The sequence below is a fragment of the Battus philenor genome, unplaced genomic scaffold (genome assembly GCF_028537555.1).
Source record: "Battus philenor isolate CCGP_79_NKW_IND1 unplaced genomic scaffold, ilBatPhil1.0.hap1 SCAF_19, whole genome shotgun sequence".
NCBI lineage: Eukaryota > Metazoa > Arthropoda > Insecta > Lepidoptera > Papilionidae > Battus > Battus philenor.
The window spans coordinates 8,950,602-8,970,857 of record NW_027181681.1 but is presented as its reverse complement, the minus strand read 5'-3'; the positions used below and the strand labels follow the sequence as shown (position 1 = coordinate 8,970,857).

Here is a 20,256-nt window from a genome sequence, read left to right as displayed (position 1 = left end):
GGGTTTATGGGCTGAAATAATGATGCCTATCCATAATTTTTACGGATTAAAAAACTGTATGAGAAATACAGACGTATATCTGCCGATATTATAACATTTTATATTTTAGTTATAATAATCGATCTTTCTTGATTAACCATAACCATGAAGCATATATATTCTAATGGACACAAAATTTTTTTATTTTTACAGTTGTGTAATGAACGCTGTAACAATATGTCTTAATTACAACCACATACTTTACTTATGATTGCTCAATTTGATATCGATGATAGTAACTATTATTTTGACACCATCTGCTACAGGGGGCGTAGCTCAGATGGTAGAGCGCTCGCTTAGCATGCGAGAGGTACCGGGATCGATACCCGGCGCCTCCAAAATATTTCTTTTTTTATTCCAAAGGGATGTCTAGGCAAGAAGTAAAGAGAAATCTACAGTTACATTCATGTAATATTTATAAATACAAAAGTCAACACTAAAACGTAATAATACGTCATAGATATATATCTAAAACAAACAATGTCCAAGAGACTTCAAACCATTGCATAGAATCCTTTCAAATTACATATTTTTAAGGATACGAGAAAGCCTAAGATAAAATTTGTTGCATGCGTGTAGAGAGTATGACCACAGATCTATTAACATTATTTTAAAAAAAATTATATTCCGTCTTCCATAGTAATTCTTATTTATTTCCCAAAACATTAATATAAAATCCTATTAAAAATTGAATTGCGGATAAGAAAGATACTAGAGTACATATTTGACGCCGTTTGTTTTAAAACTTTCTCAAATGTTCGTACTTGCCTTTAAATCAGTATAGACCTTCCCGGGAACTCAATGACGTATAAATTACCTTTCACTCTTTTTACTTATCTTGATTGCTATTTGTATATAAATTATTTAATAATCTGTGTATAGGGGGCGTAGCTCAGATGGTAGAACGCTCGCTTAGCATGCGAGAGGTACCGGGATCGATACCCGGCGCCTCCATAGATTTTTTATTTTTAAATGCATCTATTTTAATTACATTAAATTAATGATAAATAGCAGATACACAGACTAGACAAATTGAAAATCCTGCACAATGCGTTACGCATTGGCATATTGATTGATTGTTACATTGTTCTATAGCATATATATTAGGTTACATTGAACTTTATGAGTAAAAAGATTCTCTTTCCTGAAATAAATGAAAGACTCATGCATACAGAAACATACATACATATGGTTTCTTAGATAAAGTATCCCGCTTGCATTGTTTTATTGGTATAATACTATGATAGATTCCCACTATCGCACGTGGTGTTAGTGGATTGTTGTCACAGCGATTTAAAGTGGGTTGAAGGACTTCGAATGTCAGATTTTTCACATCCTTGGTTCAAAGACATTATGTCATAAGCTACATATTATAAATAGGTATATATTACAAATAACCACTGCAAAGTGTGCTTGCAAATGTCGTTCGGCATTTCTGAGGTTCTGCAAAGAAGTGGCGCGACAGACCTTTGTTCGGAACAAAGCAAGGGTTAAAATAAAAATGACCAATATTTACACCCACATTGTAATGTCCCTGCCCCAACACAAAGAAAGAGGAACGAGTATTCAAATAAAAAAAATGTCGGTAATAAAACCTAGAAGTATCTAAGTTAAGCATTCCACTTAGTATGCTAGCATTGCACCTATACAATGAAAAAAATAATTTAGTTTGGTACAATTTATAATTAGTCGGTAAATAAAATTGCATAATGTTCGATTAGGAAATTGGTATAAGTCCCATTGACCGAGCTCGACCTGGCTCAGCAGATGGATGTTGATCAGTAGGCTGCTATTTTACACTATTTCCTTTTAAATTACTCGTCATAACTTTCTGAAATGACCACAAAAAAGAATCCATTTTGCATATTCTAGGATTATTATGACATAATAGAAAAATATCGAAAACACGATAACTTCATTTTGCCTGAAATGAAACTACTGAATTTCGCATTAAATGAAAATCTTCAAAGGGTATTATTTCCCCTCATCGACCATATACTATTTTATATAAAACATCGATGAAGGACGAGGGATTTAAAACAATAAATGTATTACCTACACGTCCTAAAAGGCCGCTAACATTTGAAAAAATCACGTTGGCGGCTTTGTACCAAGGCGCCAGGCGGCCTATTACTTCAAAGACATGAAGCAGTTACCGCCATAAGGCAGTAATGAGAAAAATTACTTATGTTATATATTAAAAATGATTAACCTCTGATGCATAATGTGTGATTCAAACCATACATGCAGACTATTAGTAAATACTAACTTTTAACAATTTAATTAGTATAACATAAGATGTGTTTGAAATTGTGATGCTGGCCGATTTAGGCTTTGTGCAGCTTCATCGAAATTGAGTCCGCGGAAACAGCAGGTGCACGGACTAAAAATTTACACTGGGTGACCGTATCCCAGTTACATCGAAGACGTACGCTCGAAGGGAGACTATATCCGTGTAGGTGTACAGTGTAGTGTAAGTTATGCGAAACGAGGACTACTCAGCGGAAGGAAACGACACGGGCTTATCCTGAGTGCGCTCGCATGAACACGGGTTAGGCGGGCGCGACCGCCTTATCATGGGTATAAGTATGTTGAAGGTCCGGTGCATGGTGCCCGACGGGGGTTCGATTCGAGGCTGGTAATTAGCGTTTAAAATAAAAAATGATACTTTTATTTTCTATCGTGTCATTATTTGTAAACGAAATTGGATTATTATGTATATATATTTCAAAATTGAAACTAAACTATATTTACAATTGTTCATTTTCAAAATAAACCGCCTATATTTTTATCTGAATATCCGCCATCAAAATAAATTTGATCATAAATATAATTTCCAGATTATCCAACAAATGAACTTCTCCTCCCGAACGTCGTCAATGGATGTGCAAAGGAATCTGGAATCGGTTGTGGAAAAACGTACCAAGGATACATTCGGCCCACCGGTGGGCAAGAAAATGCTAGTGTTCATCGATGACATGAACATGCCTATTGTAAGTTTTAAAAAAGATTATTTCTGTTACACAATTAAAATTTTTTATATTCTAAAAACTTCAATGGCAAATTCGACATGCATTATAAGTATGTTCTAAGATTTGTTTTTAACTACTCAGGTGGACACGTATGGAACTCAACAACCAATAGCACTTCTAAAACTATTATTCGAGAGAAAAGGCTTCTACGATCGCGGAAAAGATCTGAATTGGAAAAATTTAAAAGATATTGGTTTTCTTGCTGCGATGGGGAAAGCCGGCGGTGGCCGAAATGACGTACGTAGCCATTGTAATGGATTTTTGATAAATTATTTTGCTCTTTTTTGTGGCTTCGTTGTCAATTACTTACATTCATTTTAATTTTTCATTATATTTCTTTATATTTTGTCATAATGATATATTTTGTAGCTTCCAGCTAGCTAATATTTTAGGCAAGTAAACCTGCGCTTAACTTCTTATACTACGTAAATAAAATATAATAAATATTCCATTTACCGAAAACGGTTTATTAGTTGCGTCGATAATTATTAGTCGCAAATTTATCTAATACCATATTAATCAGAACACAGGATGATTGAGATGCAAAAGCTTTAAAGGGTAAATTGTATAGCTCATTTGCTCTTATTTATTTATATAATGGGGTGTATTTCCCCTTTATATATCCGACAATTAATGATGTCAGAAATAATAAATAATGTATGATATACATACTTTCAAAATTCTGATTGCTGCACATTAAAATTTATTAATGTTTACTATCTGTCCCTGCAGACTTTTTAATGCCATAACTTACTAACCTTTCCGCACTACGACAGTTTCAGAGTCATGACCGTTTAAAAGATCGGAAATAAAAAGCAATAGAGCATTTTGCTGATTACTACTAAGGTTTCGCATTCATCCCTTTAAAGGTTTTACATCTATAGCCTATCATCTTGTGTATCATACATCGATTAATTTTTCGATCGATTACTTTTGTTTTCAGGTTGACCCGCGCTTCATATCGATGTTCTCGGTGTACAATCTCCAGTTTCCGTCCGAAAACACTTTGCTGCACATATACGTCTCCATACTCAGCGGACACTTCTCCATCTTCGCCGATGAAATAAAGACCATCGTCGACAAGATTGTGCAAATGACACTAGATCTGTATAAGGTATTTTCGATAACAAAATTTATATTTTTTTAGAAGCCAGTTGCACTGAGATCTAAGATATACCTTAACATAATATGTTCTTCTATATAGTGTTTATTTGCCATCTCAAATATTCACTCGCTCAAATTGATCGGTAGAAAATGTTTTATAGCCAATGTCCGTCTTTTATATACGCTATAAATCTTAGCTTAGCTTTCTTAAACTACTATCACATCATACAAACAATTCTGCTCAGTTTTGTCTGCATTACGTTACTATTATACTGAGTAGTTCGAAGAATTGCTCATTAGAGGGCGGGACCGAAAGGTTCTCTTGTGACTACCACCAGCCGGTAGACAAGTGTCTAGTCCCACAGTCTGTATACGGGCATCTTTAGGGGAATCCGGGCAGCGTGCATCAGCGGGCATCGTTGTTGACATGATGATGACTTGATCCCTAATGAAACCCAACAGATAATAATAGTGGAGCTACCACCGACGCCGGCTAAGTTCCACTATATCTTCAACCTTCGCGACCTGTCGCGTGTGGCGGCCGGACTGTGCCTCACGCACCCGCGCCTCTTCGCCGAGCCGCGCGCTGTGCTACGCTGCTGGCGCAATGAGTTTACGCGCGTTATCTGCGACCGCCTCATCAGCGTCGAGGTACCCATGGCCAACCCTAACTCAAGTTCAAAATATCTTTATTTAAGTAGGCATTTACTCACACCTCAATAAATCGTTCGTCAATTATTTTAACATGAGTAGTAAGCTACCACCGGCTTTGCCGAGAAGAGCCGCACTTGATTAAACGTCTTTTGCATCTTGATTTACGTTATGCGCTAGTTTGACAATTGCCCTTTTACTTTTACAGCTTCACCGGGTTTGAGGTTCGCAAAGCTCTGAAAGCCTTAAGCCAACACCTCCACATTCATTACGTTAGAGAGCTCTTTCAGAAGCTCTGACTCGGACCATTACGATATTTTAATCATTTACAAGGTCGCTAATCTCTTAGACGCCTTACGCGGGAGCTTCAAGCTGTAACTAGATGCAATGCTCCTGAGAAATATCTGCGCGACTTTAGCTGCTAAACATTCAGAACCGTGGCCCGATAGTCACACGTTGACTCAATCGGTTGGTAGAAGGAACTACAGATTCACTACAATAAAGGCATTATCGGTCGATCGAAAAATTCTAACTTTTTTTGCTATTGATAAAAAAACTTACAAATTTAAAAAAAAAATTGCGATTAGTTTCATAAATAAACTTAACATCATTTTATCATCCAAATTTAGCAAAATGAATATCAATGGTAATTAATAATTATTAATATTAATGTTAACAAAAGACGTAAATATAGAATCCCACTGACTCGAATCATTAATTTTTTTTAATGTTTTGAATTTTTTTAGCGCCATTCTATAATTCAAAATGCTGTACTCATTTTGTATATCAATATTATAACAAGAAACAATTTCTCCAATATCTCCGTGCCTTAAGACAAATGTGTGTTACTAACGGTGACTTACGATACTGAAAAAGTCTCTTCGGAACTTATTAACAAGATCACAGTCGCACAACAAGCCATGTATAGAAGAATTCCGCGAGAAACAAAAGTAACAATACGCGGCGGGGCAAATTGAATTAGAGTGACTAAAACCACGGCCCGGTAAGCGCTGCGTAGGACATCCTCCCACAAGGTGGACAGGTAGAAGACGCTGGATGCAGGCTGCTGCAAATCGATCGTATTAAAAACCTGTGTTGGAAAGATATGTTCATAAACTACTTCGGCTGAAGTTATGATGATGACTAATTATTACCGTAACACAACTTAAAACCACATCTTATAAAATGCAATAAGAACTATGTTGTATGTAACTTCAATTCAAGGCATCGATTTTAAGACCACGTCGATCACCAAAATATATTTGGTGTTATTCTGACTGCTAGTCGGGCAAACAGTACAAACGTTGCGAATAATTAATATTAAAATGATGAAAATCAAGAAATCTTTGTAATCATTGTATGTACATGGTACATTTATTTTCTTAGTCTTAAGTAATAACTAATAGTCTTAAGTAATAATAAGTAAAACAAGACGTATGTATTAATAAGTTATAAAATCTCCAATTCGAAATATTTTTATAACAAAGTATATTTTCCCATTGATACTACTATTAAACTTTGATTTATTCGCTAAACTCAATTTTCTTCTTTGCAGGAAAATGAGCTTATGCGGGGACACATACAAGAACACGTTGTCAAGTATTTCCCGGAAGAGGAGCCGGCGGTGCTGGAAGAAATCGTTGTACCCGAGGAAGAAGATAAGGGACTGGAAGAAGAAGAAGAAGATGGTAAAATAATTATTTCACTTAAGAAGCTCTTAAGAAGTATATTTATACTACAAAAGAAACAAATAGTGAATTATATCACACTGTATACAAAACTAATACTAATCAATTATCAAATTTAAACTGCATGTCACGACTTGAAAGTGAGTGCTAAATTTTCCCTTCTACTGGCTTATTAAATGTTACCTATTACCAAGGTAATAGGGAAATAGGTATAAAATATTGGGAGCGGTTGGTAAATAAAAAAAACGCAAGCTAAAATCATTACCAACCCTCGATCCTGTTGTGTTAATTCATTCAACATAGTTACTTCAAGTGGTAAGTACCAAATAAATACTAAGCTGAACTACATTTAACGCTCATATATGTATATTTGATAGTAAATGACAAGTAATCTTAAATAAAAATATCCGTATAATTCTAGGCTTAAATATATTTAAAGTAGTGGGCAAATTCGTACTGTAACTAACAGTTTTTTTAAGGTGCCTTCTGAGCGATAGACGAAGACTCCGGGCGGCTTTGTAAAAAAAGCTTATCAAACTCGATCTTTAATACATTTTTAAAAGTGTTAGAAATTTTATTATAGCATAAAGCGATATATCTTGTCGTCAAAGCAATCAAAGTCCAGTATTTAAATGTAGTAAATAAAATACTAGCAAAAAAAATCATATAACAGTATTAAATGTCCCTAGAATTCGCGGAAAAGCCGAAACCTCAAGAGGCAACGGTTGAACCAGAGGCTGCGGAAGAGGTCGAAGAGGAACATGAACACGTCCCTACGGCAAGTATTTGCTGATTTAAATGCATTTACTGTGTAACATGACGGTAGTGTAGTGCTACCGAATCCGCTGTACTTGCACCTTAGGTATATCTGCAGTGTGCCGCAGGAGATAATGATGGAACGGGGCAGCCGTTACTCCCTTCTTCCGCCCTGCGCCCTGCAGATACTTAAAACATGGTACACCGGTTTGCCCACTACTGTACGAATTTTAGTATATATACATAGGTATGAATTTAAATAGCAATCGTTTCCATTTGGCAATATTAAAAATGGGGTTAATCGATAACAAAGAGTAGCTAATAGAGACAGGAAAATTTTAAACCTTTTTCGATGAAATCTTCGATTTAAAATAGTTGAAGTTTAGTTTTTTTTTTTAAATTAAATGTATACTAATTTAAGTTAACGATGACTATCTTTTCAGCTGTAGCTATCATAAATGGTAATTGGTTTGTAATTGTTTCTTAATGAATTAATTGACATAGTTCTGGTCGCGACTGTGTAAAAACTGTCTACTAGGTCTGGTCACTTATAAATAAGAAATTCTCCATTGAACCAGCAACCGCTTGAAGTATTCATGACGAACACGACCTGTCGCAGATGTGCGCTTAATGTGGTTTTGATTCGAACGTTTCTGGAAAAACGATTTTATAAACGGGCCGTACGTACCACAGTAAACGTTAAAGCGATAATGGATAGACCCATTAAAAACCATCATCATAGGACTTATCGAAACCCTTTGGTATAAGTGACAAGATGTTCTTAATTAATTTGTACCAAATTTATTAAACCCAAAACATTGCATGTGTGTCTCATGTAATGATCAAAACACTTGAAACACACTAACTTACGGTAGCGGACGAATCAATCAAGCGATAAATTTCAATCGAAACGAACACATCGTTTCACATATACTTTAATAAAAAATGATTCAAAAAAACTGATGTCTATTATTCTAATAAATAATAAAATGGGCTTTCTCAAACAGTTTTGGAAAAATACTAAAATAATCGTATTTCCATAGTCGAAATACACACGTGACGTTTGATACATACTCGAGTCCAAAGTTCAGTACATATTCGTACAGAAAATACTCGCAACAAATTTAATCAATTTTCTATAACTTGCTCATTTATAAAATCTGGACATAACTTGTAAATATTTTGTAACTTGATATCACAGTTGGAGGAATATGTGCTGCGAGATCCGTTGCTATTCGGCGACTACCGCAATGCGCTGGATGAAGAAGAGGTGCGCTATTACGAAGACTTGTTGGACTACGAGGCCGTATACTTTTTGTTTCAAGAGGTACATACGTAAAAAATATTACTGTCATAATGAGTAAATAACATCTCTTGGGCATCTTCAAACAGTCATTTTACGCATACGTAGCTTGTTTTTTTGCGGTGGGAAAATTTGCCAGATATTCAAGATGTGCTACCTCTGGAAGACCTACTAAAACCTTCCCGATTCCAATAGAGCATTTACATTAATATCTTAGAGCTCAAGAACTTCCAACTACTTGAAGAAGATTACTTACTGTAAGTCATAGTTAAACACTTAGCGCTCAGTCACCTTATAACCTTAAGCCTTGTGAACCTGTACACCGCAACGAACAAACAACATAAATAAACATTTTACAACATTCGTCTTAATATTTGATGATTGCAATGCACAATTCACGTGCCATAAATCCTTAAAAGCGAAGCGTACGACGACGTCGGAAAGCGCAGGTAGTAGGTACATGCAGGCCGCTTCTAACTGGTCCTGTTGGAGGCCCATATCTAGCAGAGGACGGCCTATGGTTAAATTTTCGAAACAAAAAAGCTAGTAACTATTACTGAGTAAAATGTACGTTTTGGTGTCATTGCTCTAGTGAATAACACCAAGTATGCTGTTTTTTTATTATAAATGAGAGTTACGTAGTATTCTTTCTGTGTGTTTCATTTGTGCCAGTAAGGTGTTATACTGGGTTGGTCTGGACGACTTCGTTTACGTTCCCAATATTCCAATATTTGGCTTCAATCTGAGCACAATAATCCGTGCACACAGATACTGGACGAGTACAGTGAGCGCATTGGAAAAATGTCGGTGGTGCTGTTCGAGGACTGTTTGGAGCATCTGACGCGCACACACCGCGTTCTGCGCATGGAGCGCGGCAACGTGATGCTGGTGGGCGTGGGCGGTTCCGGAAAGAAGTCCATCTGCCGCCTGGCCGCCTTCGCTGCTGGTACAGTCACCAGGCACCTAAACATTATAATCTGCATTAAAAACGAGGCTATGTAACAAAAAACCCTTAGTGCATATCAATTGCCAAAGTTCTCAGGATAGTATAATACTACCGTAGCATTAGTTTTTTTTTTATTTATAGTTTATGGAGGATAGTAAAATTACCGTAATATCAAGCATCCTCTCTCGCATCTCAATGAGATGCATCTTTACTGCGAAGGTTTTTGTATCAAAATCCTCGGAAAAGGGGTTCTTTATTGTTGCGTTAGTTAATATATATTTTTAGTTCGCGGATATCTGTTGTTAATACGAGATTGAATAATGACTATTGTCTAAGATGTCAACAAATTCTTCCTACGCTTCAGGCTGCGAGATGTTCGAAATCGTAATAACACGCAGCTACAACGAAAATACCTTCAAAGACGACATGAAGCGCCTCTACAACCAGCTCGGCGTCGATGGGAAACCGAGCGTATTTCTATTCACAGCAGCTCAGGTGTGTTCATCATTATTTGAAACTGATTTAGCCCATATATATATTAAGGACGACACAATTAAGGTCGCAGAAAGTGGCTGAATGCGGACAGCCAGCGCAAGACCAGTTACCGTGGCGTTCTTTGAGGAAGGCCTATACCGTGCAGTGGGCGTTTATTGGTTGAAAAGAACAAAAATGTCTTACGAAATATGTAATCGTAACTACTTTACTATAACTACATATTTTACTCTACAGATAGTAGAGGAGGGCTTTTTGGAGTTTATCAACAACATCCTCATGATTGGCATGATTCCTGCGCTGTTTGGTGATGACGAGAAAGACGCCATCATCAACGCGCTGCGTAACGAAAGCAACGATGCGGGATATGGAGTCGGCAAGTACGGACTCGTTTTATCTGTGCTATCTCATGTGATGATTTTACTTTTAGCTACTACTAGTGCCGCCATGGTCTATTTCTATAGCATATTCCATCGCATATTTTTACCTAATTTCGTCTAACATTATGCACTGGAATAAATTTCTTAGATACTGATGAGTGTGCTTTGTGTGAATTACAAAACATTACAAAGGTTCATAACCGAAGCTAAATTTTGATAAATGACTCAATATATTGTAATGTTTGATTACACTTAAAATGAGTAATACGCACTACTACGTCTCCAAGAGGAGCGTATTATTTCTTTCCTGTTGAAACTATACACGGCAATTATAAAAGACAAATTTAAGATTTTTAAATAACTGCCGAAATACATGTGCGATGCATAATTATTATCTAAAATGTTAAATACTTTACGTATTAATTAATAATGTAAGCTAATTGTTCTCTCCTTGTAATGTTTCGGACGACCTCGTTTCCTTGTCAGTATAGAATTCTAGTTTTTTTTTGTCTTGACTTTTTGTTATAAGTACTCAACCATTTATTTACTAGAACCAGTCATTTGCATAGTTACAAAAATCAAACACCTTAGGGATGCCGTGTGGAACTACTTCTGCAACAAATGCTCGGCGAATCTGCACGTGGTGTTGTCGATGTCACCCAGCGGAGACATCCTGCGCAACCGTTGCCGCAGCTTCCCCGGCCTCGTCAACAACACCACCATAGACTGGCAGTTCCCTTGGCCCAAGCAGGCGTTACTAGCCGTCGCCAACGTATTTCTCGCCGATGTAAGAAGTACACATTTATTCATTTTCATTACCCAGATAGGTTCGATTACAGAGGCCACTTTTTGTGTGATGAAGATGAAGGAGAATGCAAGAAACATATTGATGGAAATAAGAATCAGATTAAATTTATAATGTAATTAATTATTTTACATAAAGTTACAAGGGTACCAAACACGCCCTAATCTCAGAAAAACCCACAACAAACTCAGTGGTCATGTTTATAATAATTCATTACAAACTTTATTATATCTCAAAAACACTGACACTCTTATAGGTTTTATAGGTTTTTGTTGAGTTCTTAAATTTACGTGATAATTTAGCATGGGAATGTATTGTAATATGAATCTGATATTATTTTATATTCTTTTTAGCGCCAGATTAAACGCTTTTTTTAATTTTGACATGAAAATCTCTCTTATAGAAAAGTTTCGGCTTTGTTTATGGTGTCAGTATCATATAAGTCAGTACTCATAACTTTCTATAATGCCTATAAACTACTGTATTTCTTTTGAAAATTCAGGTTCAGAAAATCCCGGAGGAATTCCGCAGTATCATTGTAGAGCACGTTGTACACGTGCACATGTCAGTGGCGCGCTACTCGGTGGAGTTCCTCGCGCGCCTGCGAAGGAACAATTACGTCACGCCCAAACATTACATGGACTTTCTCACCAGCTACATCGCGCTGCTCGGCGAGAAAGACGCCTTCATTGTGGCCCAGGTGAGGTTGTTTTTCATACGCGTTTAGCGGATGGGGATAAGTTATCATCATAGCACTTGAAGGCAAGGACTTTCATGGAGGTGTGATCGAGATAGTATATTCACATATTTACGAGTACAATGTCAACCCAAACACAACGGCAGTGACTGTGGGAATTCAAATTCGCATTCGAAAGGAATAATTCAATACTAAAATTTAGGTTGATTGATAAAAAATGCCTAAAGGCATTGAGTCCGCCTTTACAAATATTGTAAAAAGAGTGAATACGGAGCGTGAGCACTTCCCCTTCGTCATAAATTGTTTTTCTATAGTATATTGAATTTTTTGATCAAAATGTTATTACGATAAATGTAGAAATAGTGTTAACTATACGTTCAGTATGTTACGGGTAGCAGGATAATTATTGAGGCTATGTCCGTGTATAGCTTAAAAAAGAAATAAGATTTTATGTAATGTGATTAAAGTCAAATCTAGAAGAGGAATCAAGTCAAACATGCCAAAGGGTATTATGATAGTTTGGTCTGAATATTCCACGGCCGAATGTGAAAAGAACATACAAAAAACTAGCTCTTAAAAACTTTTGGAAATTTTGAAGCATATTTATTACATTTCGTCATCATTTCATTTTTTGTTTCTTTTATATATTATAATAAAATATTAAGTTATGATGCACATTGTTTGGCACATGTACGGCATGTGATTTGGCATTTCGGTAATATCACCTCATATAAGTTATAAAAATCAATCATTTTTTATATTTCCGTTGTGCAAATTCAAATACCAGGGTAACATACAAGTATGTAATACTTTTACGTCGCACAAATTTTAGTGCGAACGCTTGAAAGGCGGACTTTTGAAAATAGAAGAGGCCAATGTTCAATTAGAGGACCTGAATGCCAAACTCGCCGTGCAGAAAGTGATCGTGGCCGAGCAGACACACGAGTGCGAGATTCTGCTCAAAGAGATATCAACGGGTAAGTAGTTTCTCCTTCTCTTTTTCTGGGATAAGTGCCTTGGAAACTTGAAGTATTACTTTACTTTTCCACAGTACTGATGATATGGTGTCACATAAAAAAGATTACGAATATGTCATTTCGGTGCCTATATTACCAAACAATAACGCGCTGTTATTTCTTTGTTATTTACAAGTTTCAAAATAACTTTTCCAAATAATTGGTCCTATTGAATGGAATGGACAGAAGTAGCCTGCATCCAACTTCTTCTGACGACCTTAACATGATCTTCTGTCCTGTTTTGAGTAGGTGTTCGATGGCTTGCCGATCTGTGGTTTCTTTAGTCTCCATAAGAAAATGAAGTTCCCAGTGGCCATCTGTTTCTGCGCGCTTCGATATACTTTAAATCAAAAACCTGTATCGATAATCGACATTGCAGCATTATATTCCATTGTACAGCCACGGATGCAGCAGTAGCTAAGCAGACGGTGGCAGCACAGAAGAGCATAGAGATAACAGAACAAAGCGCAGTAATCGCTGAAGAGAAGTCTGAGGCAGAGGAGGCGCTGTCTGCCGCACTGCCCGCGCTCGAAGCAGCTAGGTTGGCTCTCGCCGATTTGGATAAAAACGATATTACTGAGATCCGATCATTTGCTACGCCTCCAGAAGCTGTGCAGGTATGAACACCTCGTTTTCGTTTATCTTTTAGTTATTTAGTTCGAAATAATCAAATAATACATCTAATAAGGTGGTCTGTGAATGCGTGGTGATAATCCGCGGCATTAAAGACGTGAGCTGGAAGGGTGCCAAAGGTATGATGGCGGATCCAAATTTCCTCCGCAACCTTCAGGAAATGAACTGCGACCTGATAACGCAAGCGCAAGTTAAGGCCGTCAAAGCTCACATGAAGAAAAGTAAGAAGCTGGACACTATGCAGCAGATTAGTAAAGCTGGGTAAGTTGGCTGGAAAAACATACAAACTTATAGTTGCTAAGTTAATATTAATTAATATTACGATAAATATTTTTTTATTAATTTTTAGTATGTTCAACTAACTCTTTATAAATGACATTGTTGATAGTATTGTTAACATATATTTATTCTCTTTGTTTTATTTAGATACGGTCTACTCAAATTTGTAATCGCCGTGCTGGGATACTGTGCAGTGTACAAAGAGGTGAAGCCCAAAAAGGACAAGGTGGAAGCGCTCGAGAAAGAGTACACGGAGGCCGTAAACTACTTAGCCTCCCTGAACAGAGAGATCGACCGCTTGCAGCGGACTCTAGATGGGTTGAACCAGAGATACGACACTGCCATGTTGAGAAGACAAGAATTGCAAGAGGAAACCGATATTATGATGAGGCGATTGGTCGCGGCTGACAAACTGATGTCTGGTTTGTCAAGCGAACAGAAGCGTTGGACGGAAGACCTAAAGGCGTTGCACGTCGAACAGTCTAGATTGATTGGGAACTGTTTGCTAGCGGCGTCTTTCTTAAGCTATTCCGGCCCATTCTCCTTCTCTTTCCGACAAACGATGATATACGAAGATTGGCTCGGCGACGTGCGAGAAAGGGGCATCCCACTTACTGAGCCATTCACTATTGAGAGAAACTTGACCAATGAAGTGGAAATTAGCGGGTACGTACATTTCTATATCGAATAGATAATTTTGCTTAAAAAAGGATATCGTTTTTCAAGCAAAATTTTAATGGCTTTAGTTAATGTGATTGAATGGAAAATCAGATTTTCTTGGGTATTTTAGATGGAATTCCGAAGGTTTGCCGCCTGATGAACTATCAGTGCAAAATGGTATATTGACCACAAGGGCGTCGCGTTTTCCTCTTTGTATTGACCCACAAACCCAGGCTTTGACGTGGATAAAGAGAAAGGAAGCGAAAAATAACCTCAAGGTAATATACGAAGCTCATTGTAAATCAACGATCTTCGTAATGTAAGTTACATTGAGAGGAAATATTGTATAATATATATCAAAATATTACCGGTATCAAATTTTATACCTATTATCGATTTATTACCAACGAAAAAAGTGTAACTACCCACTTAAAATGTAAAATGTAAATATTTTATCAAATAATTGTTCAATACAAAATATTAATACTTGTACCTATATTCTGTACATAGCTTTTTCGTTAATAATAATCTGCAAGTAGAGCTGTTATCAGATTTTCTTTTAAGGCCATCATTTTGTTCATTCCTGTGATGTTTCGCCATCTTGAGATTGTACCCAAGCACAAATTTTGGACAAACAGACGCTATCTTTTTAAATCTGCCTTCCATCCGCTTTGCCGTCCGTGTAGTTTAGATGGTAGATAGTATAAATAGAATTAACAACTGGTATGCTAGAGACACTAATATCATATTTGTTATAATTAAAACCGATTAGAGTTAATAAACGAAGAATATTTCCGATGTGCCAAATCAAATGTGTCAGGTACTAAACTATTTTTAAGGTTCTGTCATTCAACGACCCACAATTCGTGAGGCATTTGGAGATGGCCATCAAGTATGGGATACCCGTGCTGTTCCAAGACGTCAACGAGTATATAGATCCAGTGGTGGATAACGTGCTAGAGAAAAATATCAAAGGCAAGTAGTAAAATGTGGCCAATAGCATGGTTATAGCAAAATCATAATCTATGCTCGAACTTTATCAACAGAAGAAGAAAACAAGCGACATTTGTTTTTGGAAGCATGAACACTTCATATTAGCAAATGATGTATTATAATTAGAAAATTATCGAAAAAAACTAATTAACATGTATTTTAATAAGTATACAATTAAATCATTTTGTACCAATGAACCCAAGTCGTCTTTTCATCCCATCATAGATATCTATGGAAGGGTATACAATAATCGACACGCTTTGTCAATCGGCAGGATGGCGACCGTAATGTGGTATTATGTTACGTAGAAGTAATGCTGCCTATCCTATGGAAACTTGTTTCTGAACAGTTGCAATCCTATATAATTAATGCAAAAAGTGTGAATTATATAAAATTGTACCGCAGAAATCGAACACGTTCTACAATCGCAAGCCGCAACCCTCTATCACTAGGCTGTCACTACTTTCTACCCAAGTATATCGCAATAACTAAAAAATCTAAAATTTACAAGATAACAGCAAAAGTACAGTTTAATGTGTCGTTTGTTTATTATACGATTTTTTATTTAAAATAAGATCCTGTCTTTTAAAAATGCTAGTTTTGCTTAGCGTAATGTGGAATTGGAATGAAGGATACATTACAGTTATTTCACAATCTCTTATGTTCAGTGGAGAGTGGGCGCACTTTTGTGCTCCTTGGCAGCTCGGAAGTGGACTACGACCCTCACTTCCGGTTGTACCTGACCACAAAGCTCGCCAACCCACAGTTCAACCCGGCCGCATACGCCAAAGCTGTCGTCATCAACTATACAGTCACCGTACAGGTATACTACTTTATATTTCTTACTACGTAAGTGTCCAGAAGACTGCCTAGGTAATGTGGGCAAGCATGGCTACTTTTTGGTTTAAAGATATTTACAGCTAGCCTAAAATAGTATGCTAAAATAACCATCTCATACAGCGAATGTGGAGAAAGCAAACGTGATGCTCCACAAAATTTTATATTTTTAAATATGTAGTGCCATGTATGTATTATATATGCATGTTTGCTAAAGGATTACATTAATTATTTGAAATGACTTAAAATATTGAATATATTAATAAAGACAGGACAGGAGAAGAATCTCCAATTTGCGTTTTTGTATGTGTTAAATTAAAATTTGGCGTTTACAATAATTATGTGGTAGTTTTGTTATAGATACAGTAAAGAGTTACCATATTTATGATTACTAGTTATAATATTTTTGAGTACGCCTTAAAGAAGCGATCCCGCTATCTTTTATTTATTAACAGATAGAACTCAAAACATCTTTGTTCAGGGCTTAGAAGATCAACTTCTCAGCGTCGTTGTACGTGCAGAGAGGTCGGATCTAGAAGAACAGCGTGAAAGCCTGATCATGGAGACGAGCGCCAACAAAAGTTTATTGTCCGGTTTAGAGGATTCACTGCTTCGCGAGTTGGCTACGTCCACTGGCAACATGCTGGACAATGTGGAGCTTGTTAATACATTGGAAAATACCAAATCTAAAGCTGCAGAGGTACGTACGGTTGTTGTAATGTAATGAGTATCTACATTCAAACGGTCTCCGTTGCTCTCTATACTCCCGTGAAATTTTTGTTGATCGCCTATTGGTTGCTAAGTTTATAAATAAAACCGTTTACATTAATTTCAAAATGTGATTATATAGTCATAAAACTTTACACAAGTTGGAAGCATTAAAGTTTCTGCTCCTACTGGAAATAGGTGAAGAAACTTTTTTTTCTACTGGAATATGACAGGCCAATATTTTACGGTAGAACAGTTTGCAGGAATAAAACCATAGTAAACAATAATTATTTTTTATATGTTATCATCCGAATTTTTGTAACGATTTTTCGTATTTAATGGAATCAGGCGTTACCTTGCGGAAGTCCATCCTAAGTAAGAAAAGAACCAACATTTAGCCACTTCCGCACATGCAGTGATAGTCGTGCAACAAAGTGCACCGCCCGCCAGACCGCTGATAAATGTGTATGTGGCAAACAATACGAATTACAAAAATGGCACCGTTAATTCACTCAACACGTGTTTCACCCCTCCTCGAGGCATCTTCAAGAGTTATGTTACACCGATTAGTGCCAAACACAGAGTCACAGAGATTTTTCGTACTTTACATACGTTACGTTTTATAGTTATTTTTATTAGTTATGTGTACCATCATTGCGTTCATCATTGATTTGTGGGCAGGGTGATACCATACATTAATTAACAGGACACGAACTATATATTTAGCTCTTTTAGCTCTTTAGAGCTTTTACAATGATATACACCTTTAACAATGAACATTAATTATCTTTAATATTTATTTTGCTTTACTAAACTTCTCTAAGACTCATATTATTTATTGGTTTATTATACAAATAAGCATTTTTGCAGTTAAAAATATATTATGATGTGTTTGCAGGTAATGGAGAAATTGGAACTAGCAGAAGTAACAACGAAAGACATTGAGAAGCTACGCGACGGCTACCGGCCGGTGGCGAAGCGCGGATCCATTCTTTTCTTTGTTTTGTCTGACATGGCGGTCGTTAATACCATGTACCAATACTCTTTGTCTTCTTATCTCGATGTAAGTGATATATATGTTTACGGATATTTAGAAACATCAAAAAAATTACTCTATTTTAAAGAGAATTACTTAATTACAGACTTCAGGTCTAGGTAGATATTAAACTTTTTTAAAACGCAATATCCCTATATTCAATATGCTACTTTGCGGTAATATTTCATTCTGTGCTAAATATTCAAAGCTTTAACTAAAATATGAAACATACTCACTACTTTATAGATTGACGTTTGAAAACAATTGTTGTTATGATAAAACAATAATTTCAATGTACGAATTAAAATTGTATTTCTTTATGTATTTCATTGATACAATAATATCTATAACATTTTACAGGTGTTCTCGTTCTCATTGCGCAAGGCGATGCCAAACGTGATCCTCGCGAAGCGTCTGAAGAACATCATCGACATGCTCACTAAGAACGTGTACGACTATGGATGCACCGGTTCGTTGTAACATTCCATCTTTTTATAAACTCAACTTATTTTTCGTAATATTTGCCACCATTTTAAGACTATAGGGTGATATGCAGGATTTTGCAGTATAAAGTCCTCTCACAATTGGGCTTGCAACTGGTATACGGCCATAATATTATAATACTAGTTTCTTTGTTTAACCCCTTAATAAAGTCTATGGTGCTGTACGAAATGATATTGTATTTACATGGTACTTTTTTTGCGTCATTCCAACAACAGGTATATTCGAGAGACACAAGCTGCTATACTCCTTCCAAATGAATATTAAACTGGAGCAGAACGAAGGCAATGTGAGTCAACAGCAACTGGACTTCTTCATAAAAGGGAACGTCTCGTTGGAGAAATCGTCCACACCCTGCCCGGCACCATGGATACCAGCGCAAGTAAAAATTTTTTTTCCATAAGTGTAAGATAGTAAAGTTAGCTCTTTTTATATATATGATCATAACTATATAGTTAACGATATAAAGTAATACTACAAAAGCTTATTCGCGGATTAAAAACTTGCGCCCCATTTCCTATATTTGCAGCTAAAAATTTCTTTATTCGTGGATCTTTTAAGTACATACATAATTATAAAAGGATTCTATTAGGTATAGACTAATAAAAAAGTAAAATAGATCTTATTACAACTTTGCCTAAAGTATGTTGTTAAATGATATGGCTGATTACTTTGAGCCGCCTTCGCAGCGATTTGTGCTTTTGAGAAAATAGACCAACAAGCAACATTATTAATCAAAGAATAAAGTATATTTTTTTAAACATTTAATGTAGCAAAATGCATCATAAATATAACAGAATCATTGGATATTGAAGTCATGCTGGAAAAAAATGTAGCTTGCTCTAACTGCGGCAAATGTCGAAAAATCTATGCAAGTAGTGTATACTTTGCTGTAAGCATAGCCGAAATCATAGACATAGGCCACACCGAGATATTTTAATAGAACTAGTTGGAAACTGCCTGTAAGAGTCTTCCGGAATATTTGAAAAGAATATATTTTTTTAAGAAACTGGTGACCGCTATTCAAGAAACATAAAATGGGCCTAATATAAATAAAACCATCGTTTAATTCAGTTGAATTAAAAAAAAAACAGAAGTCCGGAAAGTGACCGGAAAGAAATATACTTATTTTGACTTCTCTATAGAATCGTGAAACCGTTTAGATATCTTCGTTGATAAACATCAGATCTCAAAAGCACTGACTAGATATTACACTAGATTTTAACGTATTTATATAATATTAAGCAAGGTCCTGGGCGACAATACCTTTACTAAAGTTGTTTTTTTAAATGAAATTACTATTTTTAAGGGTTGGCAAGACATTATGAAGCTAAGTGTCGACTTCCCAGAAATATTCGGGCTGTTGCCCTCGCATATTACTACTCACCTAGACGAATGGCAAGAGGTATGTTTTATTATTTTTATAATATTTATTATTGCACACGCTAAGATAAATTTAAATAGTTTCAAAATAATAAACGAAAAAGTACAATAGAAGTATAAACAATGGGTAGTTTATGAGTACAAAACATTCATATATTCGAACATACATATGTGTATAGCATATATACTTGTAATAAATAATGTATAATACATATTATTAATATAATACAATAATTAAAAATTAAAAAAACATTAAACTGATTTGAGTCGCGCTTGCCTCAGAAAGTAAAAAAAAGTAAATAAACGGATAAATAAGA

At 36.0% G+C, this 20,256-nt stretch overlaps 1 protein-coding gene and 2 non-coding genes across 3 annotated transcripts in view; all 3 read left to right on the top strand.

The window, feature by feature from the left end:
- The window catches only part of Dhc98D (Dynein heavy chain at 89D), a 91,912-nt gene that overhangs the window by 55,931 nt on the left and 15,725 nt on the right, over positions 1 to 20,256 (top strand). The window contains 24 exon segments of the mRNA XM_068764507.1: positions 2,880 to 3,032; positions 3,153 to 3,308; positions 4,015 to 4,185; positions 4,638 to 4,826; positions 6,382 to 6,514; positions 7,204 to 7,292; positions 8,472 to 8,597; positions 9,342 to 9,519; positions 9,884 to 10,014; positions 10,249 to 10,391; positions 10,983 to 11,178; positions 11,699 to 11,896; positions 12,726 to 12,870; positions 13,309 to 13,526; positions 13,598 to 13,803; positions 13,969 to 14,487; positions 14,612 to 14,759; positions 15,321 to 15,463; positions 16,150 to 16,297; positions 16,793 to 17,011; positions 17,918 to 18,082; positions 18,416 to 18,524; positions 18,775 to 18,938; positions 19,866 to 19,961. Of these exon segments, the coding sequence (XP_068620608.1) occupies positions 2,880 to 3,032; positions 3,153 to 3,308; positions 4,015 to 4,185; positions 4,638 to 4,826; positions 6,382 to 6,514; positions 7,204 to 7,292; positions 8,472 to 8,597; positions 9,342 to 9,519; positions 9,884 to 10,014; positions 10,249 to 10,391; positions 10,983 to 11,178; positions 11,699 to 11,896; positions 12,726 to 12,870; positions 13,309 to 13,526; positions 13,598 to 13,803; positions 13,969 to 14,487; positions 14,612 to 14,759; positions 15,321 to 15,463; positions 16,150 to 16,297; positions 16,793 to 17,011; positions 17,918 to 18,082; positions 18,416 to 18,524; positions 18,775 to 18,938; positions 19,866 to 19,961 (4,143 nt within the window).
- TRNAA-AGC (transfer RNA alanine (anticodon AGC)) lies at positions 305 to 377 on the top strand. The gene has a single exon. It is a non-coding gene; the product is annotated as a tRNA-Ala (tRNA).
- On the top strand, positions 921 to 993 carry TRNAA-AGC (transfer RNA alanine (anticodon AGC)). The gene has a single exon. It is a non-coding gene; the product is annotated as a tRNA-Ala (tRNA).